Raw genomic sequence first — 15,313 nt, 5'->3', positions numbered from 1 at the left:
TTTTACAAATTTTTGTCCTCAAATTTATTTATTTTTCATTTTTTCATATTTTTTTTGTTTTATTTTTTATTTTATTTTTTTGACATTTTATTTATTTTTGTTTTATTTTATTTTTTGACATTTTTTTTTTTTTTGTTGACATTTTGGCCATTTTTTAAATTTTTTTTCTTTTTTTTTTTTGGCAAAATTTTATTTATCCCGGGGTGAACAAGGGTGGGGTGTTATTTACACCGGGGTAATTAACCAATCAGATTGCAGTATTTTTGCTGCATAAGAAATAAACTGTTTTACCTCTGTCTGTTGGTCCATCTGTCAATCAGTCCATCCGTCCCATGAATATTTTTCGTCGCATTTTTCTCAGGTACTACATTACAAGGATTTCTGAAATTTGGTTTCAAGGTTTATATGAGTGAGCTATACCGTGTGATGCGATTCATCACTCAGCAATTTCCTGTTTACCGAATACTTACATATTTTTATACTATTAAAATTATCCATATTTGGGCTGGGGGTATCATCAGTGAGCAGTAGCTCACAGTTTCACTTGTTTTACAATTTTTATTTGCCTGGACTATGTTATAATAGGACTTGATAAATAAAGAACAGATGGCTAAACAGTTTTAGAAATATTTTGAACTAGAATGAATAATTTAGGGAAATAAATTGCCAGGCAAAGAAAACGTGGAGATTGTTTCACAATGTATTATTGTAAGAATTATCTTCAGTTGTTTCTTGTAAGATAGTAACACAAGAATGAATATAAAAATACAAGCCTTTCTATAATTATGAAACTTGAAAAATCAATTGAGAAATGATGGTAAGTCCATGGTCATTTGCTGTAAAAAATAAATGGAAAACTAGGGTTATGGTGTATCAATTCATTACACTACATTGACTACACCAAAAGCAGAAAAACGGCTTTTATTGCTGTTTATCATCTCAAAGTCACAGTGAGACATTAACACAGAGCATTGAGCTCAAATCTCACAGCAATTAAGTTCACACAGTCCATAATGAATTGAGTGGAAATTTTTGTTAAATGTCAGTAGCAGTACACATTTGCATTTATGACTTACTAAATTTTGAAGTAATTTCAAAATATTATAATCTATAAAATTTTCACAATAGCCTTTCAGTGTGAAGTACAAAAACATATTTACACCAAGATGTTGTTAAATGAAATTGGATACCCTGCATTTATCATGCTTTTTAATAACACATGGTCAAATTGCTGAAAGACCCGCTCCTAAATCAATGAAAATTATCATTCTGCATTGACAATAATTATCTTGGTGTAAATTAGATACAACCATTTGAGCTAACGCCCTCAAGGTGTATTTAATACTCACACCATCACAGAGCACATAAAGCGATTTATAAGACAACTTGACAGGAAAAATGTTTAAATAATATAGCAAATCTTTCGGTTGCACCACAAAACAATTTAAACAAAAAAACTAGACAGTCTGTTTTTTTGTTTTGATAGCAATGAAACACCCCACCCCAAAATGATTTGAGATGCCATTTAGGCTGTTTTAACAAAGGCAATTGGGGGAGGAGGGGGGAACCCACAACTTTGTATTGCATCAAATTCAGAATATATAGTAATACGCTGACAAAAAATATGTGCCTTTCTTATTTGGAGAACTAAGGATATTGCAATGTAAACCACCAAATTAAAGGAAGCAACAGTAATGGATTCATTTTGTAGGTAAATAAATTTTTGGTCTACAAATGAAAATGAAATGACTTATCATTTCTGACTTTATTTTCAAGGAACAATATCAGATAAATGTCATGCTAAGTTTGGGTGGTTTTGTGAAACTTTATCCTGTGTTTTTAAGATAAATGCAGCCTCCTCCCGCTAAAGACATGTAGAAGGAGGGAGGTATCATTGTATCTGTTCCATTTTAACTATTTTTTTCATTAAAAGTGTTAGAAACATTACTGAAAATAAGGATATGAAACGTCAGCTTTGTCAAATGTGTCTAGCAATTTTGTTCGGAAAATTAATATACCATACATCCCTTCTTTTTCGTTATTTAACAGCTTTTTTACCAGCATTTAAATCCTAATAAACAATTTGTCTAACTTCAATAAATTCCATTCATGTAAGAATTATTTCTAGAAAATTCAGAAAGCTTGATACATTTTAAGTTCTATTATAGTTATTTTAGTGGTTTAAACATCTTATTTAAAGAATTTCTGGCCACAGCAACAAGTAAATTTAATAATGGTTTGTAATATAAAGAAATCTAGATTGATAGTCAATATTTTAGGAAACAAAATGAAATTAGAATCTTTTCTCATCTGTAAGATTGAGTTATGGAGTATCTCTAATATGCCTGATGTGTAAAAAAATAGAATTTCATTTCTCGAAATTGATTGATTATATTTGGGACTGGTAAAACAGTTTGAAGTTGGGCAATGAGGTTTATTTGATCTATCTTAAATGGAAGAATTTCAGTTTAAAAATTGAGGTAAAAAAACAGTTTTGTCCAAAATATGAAACGAGCATAACAATTTTGAAACAATCTTTCACAAAATGTTGTTGCACCACATGATTAAATATGATGAAAGTACCATGGTTCAGCAAATGCCTGGATAAGGGGAACTAACTTGTTTGAATCGGGGGTCAGATTATTGCTAGCCTCAAGATCTCATTAGAATTGGCAGAATGCAAGAAAATTTTCTTATTTTGATACAATAACATAAGTAAACTAACAATTTAACTTTTTTACACAAGCCATAAAAATAATGATGATTAGAGTGTCATCTTTAAACCTAAGAGTATTAAGACGAGTCAGGACAGTCATGATTTGTATTGCAATACCAGTAAGAAGGTAGTTTTTGGGTTAAACATCATTAAAACACCAAATCTGTCAACAAGATAAAATCAAAAATAGAAAACCAGTGTCCTTTATGTAAAGTTTTGAATATATTTTAAGACTTGATGAAGTCCATAAAAAATTACAAATTAAAGCTGGATTGTCATGGAATTTATGGAGAAAATTTCAACTTTAGAATTTTGATTTTTGTACTTTCTAAAAATTTATTTCATTTTAGAAAAATTTCAAAAATGGTATTGTTGGCATGAAAATGACTGATAGGTTTAATTTTAAAATCTTTAGCATACAATTTATTTGTCGGGGAATCAATTTACTGTGTTAAAAAACCATTAATGAAATCCTGCTAATTCAATCTCAATACAAATAGTATCTCTATTGTAGCCAAGCTGCACTCAGATTATTAGTCAGTGGGGGAGGTTTACATCCTACACACAAACTTTATGCTCTCAGTCAGACGGTAAAATTCTGTTCAGACGCATCATAATAAACAAAACTGGTATTATGTAATAAGAATAACTTTAAATGCAAGACTTGTGCTCATTTAATGTCGTGTCAGGTAGGCATTTGCTGCTTTTGAAATATCATTCCATATAACAATCATGCAATTTGGAAAAAAGGGGATCGATTTATGTAATAAATATAAAATAAGGAGATGTGATATGATTGCCAATATTAGACAACTATCCACCAGAGTCCAATTGACGTGGATGTAAGCAAACACAAATATTTAGTTTTGTTATTTGAATTGCTGTTTGGTACACATTATAAAAAGGGTAATGGTTTTCTCTTACTGCCTGTTCATGGAAGAAAATTGACTTGAAAGTTTCAAAGAAATGCACTGCAGATCAAAGAGTTGTCTCGCTTTACAGAATTTTCATAGTGCTTTCCATATGTTTTATATTTTCCTTTAACATGCAGGAGTTAAGATATGAATTAAAGTAAGCTTTTGCATTCTGAACAAAAATATCAAAAATGATTATTTGTAGGCTTTCCACCCATGATTCACCTTTTACAAAATTTTTATGTGGTGTAGAAGTGAAATGTACGAAAGCAATTGCAAAATTTATAGTCAATATAAATTATTTATGTCAATTATAAGACTTGTTTTTCTTGACTTGAGTAGCTTCTTTTCAGACATCAACAATCTATACAGATAAGTTAGATTAACTTATGACGTAACATACAAATATACAAATTGCTGTTTATGCAACAAAAAATTGATTAGGACTAACACAAAGATTAAATAATCTGATATTCCAGAAACTTTGGTGCAGTATTACAGAAAGGTGCTTATATATTTGTTTATAAGTACATTTTCAAATTATAGTAGATTGAATTACATAACACTTGGCTCTGATACATAAAAAGGTAATGACCATTTTATAAACCTTGAGACAACATTTACAGCTTATACTCATGTTTTATATCCATTATTGTGTGGGCCTCTAGTGAGATAAAAAAATACTACATGGGAATTTCTGTCAGTAAGCTAATGGTAGAGAAATGATTCTGTTTCCTTTCAGTAAAACATAATATCTTTTGGGTATAATCTGAAGTAAGATTATATATCTGTCATGCAAACCTAGCATTAGATGTCTGTGTTTTTTAATATGATATCTTCTGTCAGGTATAAAATGTAGGATTACCCTTTAATAAATCTCTAAGGAAGCAGTTGTTATTAAAGAGTAAAACTTAACTCCATAATCAAATCATCCTTCTGCGTCTTTTGGTCTTTGGTGGAGAGTTGTCTGAATGGCAATCATACCACATCCTCTTATTTATATACTTAAATATGGGATGTAGCGTCTGGTTTTTCCTAAGTTTAAAAAAATGAAATTTAAAGTTTCTTTTAGAATTATTGATAAGCAAAATTACTCTTATAAACTATGATATTCATTTATAAGTTACAAATTCTTATATATAATTGAATATGACACAAATGTTATCTGTGAAAGAGGGGAAGGTCCTTATTATTGCCATTATACTTGTTGGTAATCAAATGTACCAATTTTTAGAAAATAGTAAGTTCCTAATAAATCAGGTACAAGTGATTTTTGAAATAAACGAGATGAAGTGGATTAAAAGGGGAACAGCAAATGATAGCAAACTGAAAAAAGAACGACATCTAGGACGCAGCATACAGTCCTCAACAATAGACAGGTGTCTTTACAACAAGTTCTAAATTGTCCTGATTCATCAAAAATTGTGAATAGATTAAACAGAAACAATTGAAAATCTTCTTCAACACTTAACTCTCCAAATAACGAAAAACATAAGGATATAACATGCAAGGTTCCTGACTTGGGACAGGCATATGAATATGTGGGGGATTGAACTTAGTTCTAAGTATTCTACTGTAGTATGCCATCTTGCACAGTGTTATCAGGTGTTGGAGATTGGTCATAATACAGCTATTGCTATAAGATCATACCTTGTTGAGGGATGTCAGACACAATGATTTGTATCTAAAATTGTTCATTAAACCAAGTACTTCTGTTGGTGACAAATCATTACTATAATTTATATAATGGTTAATATCACTGCTGGTTCTCTGTGCAGTTAGTTATAGATTTATCAGTTTTCATATAAACCATGTACCTCTCAGACAGTCTGATTGAGTGAATAAAGGGCATTGTCATTTTATTTCAGGATTATGAATATGTATTCTTACTAAAGTACACATAAACCAACCTCAGTCTGAGTTACAATGAAGAGCATAATGTTTTAATTTGTTTTTGTTTAAACGAACCACAGTTATTTGAATTATCTTCACAAACTCTCACATGTTAAGACTTTACAAACATAAACTTTGTTTAGAATGCAACAAACAACAAACTGCACATGAAAATAATTGTTTACTCATTAATTTGCTTCAAAACAAAACCTTGTTAATAGTAAGATGTGTGTCAGTGAAACTTTTCCAGCAGTGTACTTTTGGATGAGATAATTGTAAATATTTCTTGACACATTTTCTTGAGGGTTTTATTTCCGACGGAATAAACACACTAGTGTGAAGAAGGAAATCACTGGTGCAATATTCATTTACTACAAGTTCTACAAGCTTAAATGAAGGTACACTTACAATATCAACGTAGTTTTGTTTTACCCTGAAGGGGGTCCAAACTATAGCCTCACCCAATTGAGGCAAACACACTACCATAATAGAACTCAAACATTATTTAACTATGTTATTTTTACACTGTTGTAATTTATCTATTTCAGGCACATCCAAACCCTTCAAATAACTGGTCAGGGAAAATTCTTAAGATGCTCAGAATACCAAATATGATGGCTGAAGATGTTCCTAACAAACCATTAGATTATTATACATGTGCTTTCAAAAAATCTAAATTAAATAGGTAAGATTATTTGAGACATAAAAAAATATGTAAATTTTATATACCAGGTATATTAGTAAGTGAATATTCTATTGATTTCTCGAGATTGATATAGGCATTTGGTCCGCATACTAACTTATTCTATGCAACTGTCATGCAAGTGAGAGATTCAGCTAGGTATAAAACCAGGTTTAATGCCTGTACCAAGTCAGGAATATGAAAGTTTTTTTCCATTCGTTTGATGTGTTTGAGATATTTTGATTTTGTCATTTGATAAAGGACTTTCTGTTTTGAATTTTCCTTGGAGTTTGTTATTTTTGTTATTTTACTTTATACTAACTAAAACACTCATGTGATTACTCTTAGGATGGTTACTTAATTTGGATAACAGGATATTATTGTTAAGATATACATGAGACAAAAAGATCCACAATGCACTAGGCAATAACAAATGCATGAAGAGAATAACACTATATTCCAGGAATGAATGAGAGGCTCTCAGATAATTGGGGGAGAAATTTGTTATTGTTATAAAAACCCTGAACATTTTACTAAGCTGTTATCATATACTGTAGTGTCAGATCAGTTTCATTTTTGTTTGTCATTTTAAAAAAATAATTCATTACAAAATGCTTTGACTTTACAAACTTTGTTAAGGGATTGATATCTACATTTTATTTATAAAAAATGTTGAAATAAGTTGTCTTATTAAATTCAATTTTATATGCAGGTTTTTAGGAAGTGATAATCAAGAGACATATTTCTCAATTACACAACGAGGTAGGATTGTTTGGGAAATCTTGGCAACAACAGCTTATGGTAAACGTAAACATGCAGAGATTGGAGTTGAGAGATTACTGGAAGAGGGAATATATAAAGCTGCCTATGCTTTACATGATGTAAGATATGAGCTATGTCGATTAGAAATCGACCTTATGCAAGTGCACGTATACATGTACATGTATAAGACTTTGATTGATTTTTGAACATTAAAATACGAAATAAAAGATGAATTTTGGTCTGTTTTGTAGATTTTCTCATAACAGCTCAATTTTTGAAGAGTTACAGACTTTCCATCAATATTTTTTCAACCAGAAATAGGTTGACAGATGTATTAATATTCATTTGCATACGGTCAATTTCTATCCGACGCAGCTCATACTATGATTATTTCACTGCAAACCAACTAACAAGAGATATAAGAAGATGTGGTATGAGTGCCAATGAGACAACTCTCCATCCAATCAAAATTTATAAAAGTAAACCATTATAGGTCAAAGTACGGTCTTCAACACGGAGCCTTGGCTCACACCAAACAGCAAGCTATAAAGGGCCCCAAAAATTACTAGTGTAAAACCATTCAAACAGGAAAACCAACAGTCTAATCTATAAATTAAAAACGAGAAACGAGAAACACTTATGAAGCATATATCTATGTTCACAGCAAATCATGTCATCCAGAAAAGGTAATAAGAACAATTCAGTCTTGAAATTAAGGAGGAGAATTTGAGAGAGTGGAGAAGACTATCAAAGACACAGACAAGGGGTTAAATAACAACTGTTGAAAAAAGGCTACAATGGAAAATTTATTGAAAACCAACTGAAAAAAAGACAACCTAAAAAGTAAAGAACTGTTACAAAGAAAATCAAATAACAAAAAGACAACAGAAATTGTACCACTTGTTATTATGCGTACTCTTCTACTACCAGATATATATGATATTGTGAAAAAAAAGAATTAATATTTTACAAAACTGGCTTTATGAAAGAATTTTTTCCAGAACCACTGCTTGTTAAGCTTATGAAGAGAGAGGATTTGACTTTGAAGATTTAATAGTACATGGGAAGCTAAAAAATATCACTAAAAAATGACAACAATAACTACAAAACATGTAAAAAAGAATGGAGTGTGTAATATTGAAAGAAATGAAGGAAACATTATACTTGGTGATAAGACATTTAATTTCAAAGACAGCATTCGTGAATGTAAACTTATAAACCTTGTTTATGGACTACACCATGGAAAATGTGACCACTATATATATATGTATGAGAAACAGAAACATCTCTGAACGACAGAATCAAATCACATAGCAAATATTAGACATAACAGGGAAAAAGCAATATCTGAACATTTTAATCAGAAGGACCATTGTAAAGAGGACAATACAACTTCTTTAACAAATTTATAAAAGAAAAGTGGATAAATTATAGAAGATATATGTAAGCACAGTGGATGCAAAGACTAAATACAATTAAGCCATTTGTGGTCAACTTGAAAAAGAGAATTACTTTGAATTAACTGATAACAACAACTTTGAGGTTTATTCATTTTAAGTTATTCTGACATCATGTTATTGAGACGTCATTACGTTACCAATGATCTAAATGTATAATATCAAAATGATTGTGAAAAGTGACTTGTCTACCATATAGATTAGAAGGATAATAAAGAAACTGAAGAGGACAAGTGGCTGAAAAGTCTAAAAAAGGGTTTAATTACTCCAAAATTATTTTCAAAAAAATATTGGTTACTTTTTGTAAATCTACTGTGAAAATATGATTTTCCTTGAAAAATTTTGTTCACTGGCAAAACCTTTTTTTACTTTATAAGATTTATTTTAATTGCAGGGGACTTTTGAGAAACCAAAGCAGCCAATAAAACATGAAGAACTAAATGACAGACAAATATTATATGAATACTGGGCAAGGTGGGGGAAATGGTTTAAGTACCAACCACTAGACCATATACGGGAGTATTTTGGAGAAAAAGTAGGAATTTATTTCGCATGGTTAGGTAAAGTATTAATTATTAATCTGACATTTTGAAATGTGCTAGATATTTTGATAAGTCCAATACATAGATAAAAAATTTAAATAGCAAAAATGATCAGCATCGCAAGATCTACAAATAAGTCTAATGACAGAATTATTCAGTCAACTCGATATTGGAATTATTCCTCCTTAATGACAATTTTTACTAAGTTTTAGTGTTTAGATCAAAAATGATCAGCAAGACAATGTTGGAGAGTGTCCATTGTTGCTCTAGTTTTTCTATATTCTATATGGCAGATGCCTGATTTTATACAAGACTAATGACTTAATGATTTGGCAAAATATGGCAGTCTGTCTAACACAATATCAGAAAACCTCCCAATTAGTCTGCAATAGTCTTTTATTTCTAATTCACATGAAAAATCTTTTGAATGTTCAAACAGTGATTTCAAAGATGATTTATGCGTTTAATTCAATAATGTAAAACCACCAATGATAACAAAATAAACAATATGACTTAAAAATAAAACAATTTATTACTTCAGGAAATGTTTGCAAATAAATTGAAAATAACTTATTAATTTATTTATCAATTAAAAATTAAGGAAATGAAGGTAGTTTCAGAAAAAATTGATTAAGGTCTTTGAAGGCACTTGCATATAAATGTATGTTGGAGGATATAGGTATAGGACAACAGAGTAAGATAGACTTAGGTCCCAATATGGACATATTTTTAGGAAAAATTTCAAATAAGGGAATTGTTGCTATTTTCATAGTGTATCGTAATTAAAACAATGGCTATTGACTAGATAGAAAATAGGTCTTTTTTAAGAATTTTTCATATACCTGTAAGCTTTCTTTTTATGACATCATAATTAGCATGAATTTTAATTTTCTACTAAATTCAATAAAGACATGCCAGTTTCTATTGTTTTTAGATGCAATTTCTAATAGTTTACATTTCTTAGTGGCATAACTTCTAATGAAATAATTGATCAGTGCTGACTGTCAAATTTATTTGAGACAATGCTGATATACAGTAAACCTTTGATATAAATTTTATGAAAATCTGACAAGATATGTAGGTGGGAGACCACTTAAGAAACTGAACAAACAGACATACAGACAAACAGTCAGACACCCACCCGACATTTCTATGTCCCCTGCACCACATTATGGCAAGGAACAATATAGTTATTGTGACCCAACCCCATTGCACACACACCCCTTAAATATTTTATTATATGCAGATGATGCAGTTCTTTTATCATCATCTGAGCAAGGACTTCAAAATTGTGTTAATAAATTATTTGAATTTACAGTAGATTGTAAAATGACAGTTAACACCAAAATGACCAAGGTTCTTGTATTTAACAAATCAGGACAGCATAGAAATATTAAAATATCCTTAGGACACCAGATTTTAGAATGTGTACAGAACTACGCATACTTAGGAATAAATTTTTCAGCATTTGGGAGTTCCCAAAAGGCAAAGAAAGAACTTTATGATAAAGGAACGAAAGCTTATTTCAAATTAAGGAAGACCTTTTCAGTGGAAAGCCCAAAACCTAGTACTTTATTACACATCTATAACCTTACAATCCAACCCATCTTGTTGTTTGGATCTGAAATTTGGGGTTATATTCCATATAAGAAACAAAAACATATGGATAACTTTATATCAAAAGAAACTGATTATCTTGTACTAGAGAAAATTCATACTAAGCTTTGTAAATTTTCACTTGGAGTTAACACAAAAACATCAAATATGGCATGTATGATGTAGAAGGTAACTAGGTTCACTCCCTACATTTTTCTATGTAATTATGAATATGATAAAATATTGGATTCATCTTATGAAAGAAATTGAACCTTCAAATATTATCCTATTGGAGGCCATAAATCTATCCCCATTCTACGAACAAATATATCCAGTAATCTTGGATAGGATTTTTTACTATTAGACATGTATTTAAAATCCTAGATTTAAACTATCTATTTGTAAACCAGTCAAATTTTAAACAAAACCATATATTAAAAATAGTAAAAAAAGACCAATATACAGTCAGGCAATAAATTAATAACTTACAGAAAATTTAAAATATTTTTTTGTTTGAACCATATTTAACAATAAATTAAAAAAAATACAGGCAAATAATTACAAGATTTAGAACTAGCTGTCATGACCTTGAAATTGAAAGAGTCAGGTAAATTGGTATAAAAGCTGAAGATAGAAAGTATAAGCTATGTAAGAATGCAGTTAAAGATGAACTACATTTTCTTTTAAAATGTCCTGTTCTAAATTATACAAGATCTCAACAGCTGTCTAATTTAAATTCTAAATTCAAAAATTTTTTCAAAGTTATCTGATGAAATGAAATTTGTTTGGATTCTTTCATCTGAAGATTTGTTTGTTACTTTAAACTTATCTTAAGTATTGCACTCCCTTTTTGAAGAACTAAAAAAATCTTCTAGCAAATATCAATTTAGTTTGAAAAATAGAAAGAAAAAAAGTCGATATGGAGTTGTCTCCCATAGACCTATGTCTATAAATTGATTAAGAAACGTATTTTCTCCAGGTCACAGTGGCTTCCAAAATGACTTAATGTTTTGTCAATGACATTGTTTATAATTATGTTACTTTGTTTAAAAGTGTATACATGTTTTTGTTAAAATGTACTTTAACCACTCTAATCATTCTAATCATTTACTGTGCTTTATTTTGTAATTCATTTGATTGTATAGCTCAAATTTTGGGCACAATGATTGGTTAATAAAATATCTTGTATCTTGTATCTTGGGTGATACTCTTCTCAGAAGTGGGAAATTTTACCTCTTTGTAAAAAGACTTATCTTCTTAAAGCTTGAAATATTACCTTTTCAAGTAGATATTTATAGTCTTCCACTCCAATGTTATATTAATAATATCTCAAATATTAACTATTGCATTAGATGTATCTAGGATTTTAAATTCTGGTGTCATGTGCTTTTGCTTTTAGGTAAATTATATATTTATATAGATTTTTAAGTTGTCCAGAAATTAGATTAATTTAGTAAATTGTGGATAATTATTTTTTTAATTGTAGGTTTTTATACGGCTTGGTTATTACCAGCTTCAATTATTGGTGTAATTGTGTTCTTATATGGTGTTTTTACAATGGCGTCTAATGTGCCAGCGTGAGTATACTGTATCATCCTATGTCCATGTTTTATCTCGCATGTTAAATCAAAACCCTACCTCTGACAGGTTTAATGTGCACTTGGTATAACGATGAAATGTTAAAATTTGATTGAACACAATTAATAGTATACTTGTGAAAATAACAGAAACTGGTCAGAACTGTTCAAAAAGCTGTACAAAAAGCAAATTTCTAATGCATCTGTACTATACTAAGATAAATGATACTGAGTGAGAATCAAAACTTGAAAGAGACAAAAACAAAAAACAAAAGACTTACAAACACAAACTACATAAAAAAAAACGGGGATGAGAGACACCAACAAAAAACTAAAGACTTACAAACACAAACTACATAAAAAAAACAGGGGATGAAAGACACCAACAAAAAACAAAAGACTTACAAACACAAACTACATAAAAAAAACGGGGATGAGAGACACCAACAAAAAACTAAAGACTTACAAACACAAAATACATAAAAAAAAAAAACGGGGATGAGAGACACCAACAAAAAACTAAAGACTTACAAACACAAACTACATAAAAAACAGGGGATGAAAGACACCAACAAAAAACAAGACTTACAAACACAAACTACATAAAAAACAAGGGATGAGAGACACCAACAAAAAACTAAAGACTAACAAACACAAACTACATTTAAAAACAGGGGGTGAGAGACACCAACAAAAAACAAGACTTACAAACACAAACAACATAAAAAACGGGGGATGATCTCATGTGCTCAGGAAATGATGAATATCCTGTTAGCTTAACTGTTTGATGATATTTTTTTTTAACAGAAATGAAGTTTGTAACAGTGCAGAAACATTTAAGATGTGTCCTATTTGTCCTGAAAATATAGGTTGCCCATATTGGTACTTATCTGATGTGTGTATCTATGTAAAAGTATCCTATTTATTTGATCATCCTGGTACTGTACTGTACGCTGTCTTTACATCATTTTGGGGTAAGTATCTCTTAGTTGTGGACTTAAAAATTGATAATTTACACCGAGGTCATTTTAAATTTATAGATATGATATGTGAAAGCATTCATGTTTCTTTGATCAATGTTAAATTCAAAGAGGGGCAAACATATTCTTGCAGGGTATTAAACTATGCACTTTTATAACTATGACTTCATGCATATTTTTGCCAGTAAAGAAATTTTCACAGGGATATAACAGTCCCTTTAAATTCAATCTCTGATTCTTCATGCATAGAAAGTAGTATTGACTCATACCAAATACTGAAAGAGAAAAGACCTATAAAGTGATAAACACTAAGGAAATATGACAGACCTGCATTTCACAGAATAAACTTATTTACACTTTTGGTATTTAGCTGAATTTTGTCTCCCAATGACCTAAGATCTGTCTCCGAATAACATTGACATCAAGCAACAATCACTTTTTAATTATGACGTCAATTTTTAAAATTGTGATGTCAAATTTTACGGGAACTTGTGTGACTGTAAGTAATGGTGGACAAATTTGCATACAAGTGTAAATATGTCTATTGGTTTGTATATATTTCTATTTTATACATAAGCAGTGTTGAATGAAATTGATTGAATGCATATATTTTTTGTTAATATATAAACCCTTTTTTATAGCTGTGACATTTTTAGAATATTGGAAAAGAAAGAATGCCAGTCTTGCTCATCACTGGGATGTATTGGACTTTGAAGAGGAAGAGGTGAGCATTTCTCTCCCCCATTAGATAATAAAAAAATATGAAAAGGGCGGTATTTAATTTAAAGCTTTATATATCTATTGTGGATTGCTGAGAGAACCTATAGACAAAGAGAAGCTCTCTCAACGTATAGATATATAGACATTAACAGCAAGCTTTGAATATGAAATTGTAATTTTCCTAAACATTAGAACCATTCACTAATTAGAATTTGAGGGAAAAATCGAAAAATGATAGATAATTTTTTTTTTTAGCATTTTTTGGAAAAACACTATGTAAAAGGTTTAATTATTTGTGGTCAATTTTATTGGTAATATTACTGTACACTTGTACATCAGTTTAATAAATAGTGGCTTGAAAAATATGATTTGATTAATCATGATCAGAATTTAAAGTTTTTTTAAGTAACTAAAAAGGTATTTGAAGACTGGCAGTAAAGGAAATTCAGGACCTCAATACTATTAGATATATAATTAATATTTCCAGGAAAGACCAAGGCCAGAGTATGTTGTCAAAGCTCCTGCTTATGAAAAGAACCCCATCACAGGTGTGAAGGAGCCACATTTCCCTGAGCGGGCCAGACTTCCCAGAATTATATCTGGTTTTGCTGCGATAACTATCATGGTGAGAGGCATATGTATTTTCTCTACTTACACCAAGATGTCGTTCAATGAAATTGGATACCCTGCATTTATCATGCTTTTCGATAACATATTGTCAAATCACTGAAAGACCCCGTCCTAAATTATTGAAAACTATCATTCTGCATTGACAATAGTATCTTGGTGTATCTATTACTTAATATTTAGAGGAAAGATTATAGGTTGAATGAGATCCAAAATATGATTATAATCTTAAGAAAACCATTTATTAAAGAAATAATGGTGTTTCTTAAACAAGTTTCATAATTCATGAGTTATTAGAAATAGGAAGGGAGATAACCAGCCATGAATAGAACTAATCAGAACTCATCATGCTCACATTTAAAAAAAAAGATATAAGAAAATCTTTAAAAGAGTGGAAATGTTGATGTTACATTGTATGTATGAAATGAGAAAAGGAGCAATTTTCCAAACCCTTGACAAGTCATTTCTTTGTCAGATATCACCTTTACTATTTTAATGACCGACTTCTAGTGAATTGTTAGACCGTATCAGTAAAAGTGGTCTGTTGAAGTATCCAGTTAACTCTATTTCAGATATTGAAAAGAATTTATTTAAAATCTACAGATATTTTTTTTTTTTGACAGAAATTAGAATTTTGAAAGTTTTGAAATATGTCAGGCAGATGGCTTTGTTTAAAAATTACATTATTTTGGAAAACATTTCATCCTCATGTGTTATGCTATTTGAAACTTATATTTCCATGAAAATCACATTTATAATATGTAGAATGGTTTTTAATAACTTAACAACTTCAGAAAATTGTTGTAAGTGGAAAATATTACATTTCATAAAAGGCCTCGCTTCATTT

The 15,313-nt window shown here is 30.0% G+C and overlaps 1 protein-coding gene across 4 annotated transcripts in view; it reads left to right on the top strand.

Moving 5' to 3' along the window:
• LOC127719867 (anoctamin-7-like) overlaps positions 1-15,313 on the top strand; it is an 80,931-nt gene that overhangs the window by 45,247 nt on the left and 20,371 nt on the right. For all 4 annotated transcript variants that reach the window (XM_052226209.1, XM_052226210.1, XM_052226211.1 and 1 more), the window contains 7 exons: positions 6,072-6,208; positions 6,918-7,086; positions 8,819-8,984; positions 12,049-12,139; positions 12,947-13,113; positions 13,761-13,843; positions 14,327-14,464. In XM_052226209.1, coding sequence (XP_052082169.1) covers positions 6,072-6,208; positions 6,918-7,086; positions 8,819-8,984; positions 12,049-12,139; positions 12,947-13,113; positions 13,761-13,843; positions 14,327-14,464 — 951 coding nt within the window. The remainder of the gene's footprint in view (positions 1-6,071; positions 6,209-6,917; positions 7,087-8,818; positions 8,985-12,048; positions 12,140-12,946; positions 13,114-13,760; positions 13,844-14,326; positions 14,465-15,313) is intronic.

The sequence above is a fragment of the Mytilus californianus genome, unplaced genomic scaffold, assembly GCF_021869535.1.
Source record: "Mytilus californianus isolate M0D057914Y unplaced genomic scaffold, xbMytCali1.0.p SCAF_11, whole genome shotgun sequence".
Taxonomy (NCBI): Eukaryota; Metazoa; Mollusca; class Bivalvia; order Mytilida; family Mytilidae; genus Mytilus; species Mytilus californianus.
Note: the sequence above shows the minus strand (reverse complement) of the source record. Positions and strands in the feature narration are given on the sequence as shown.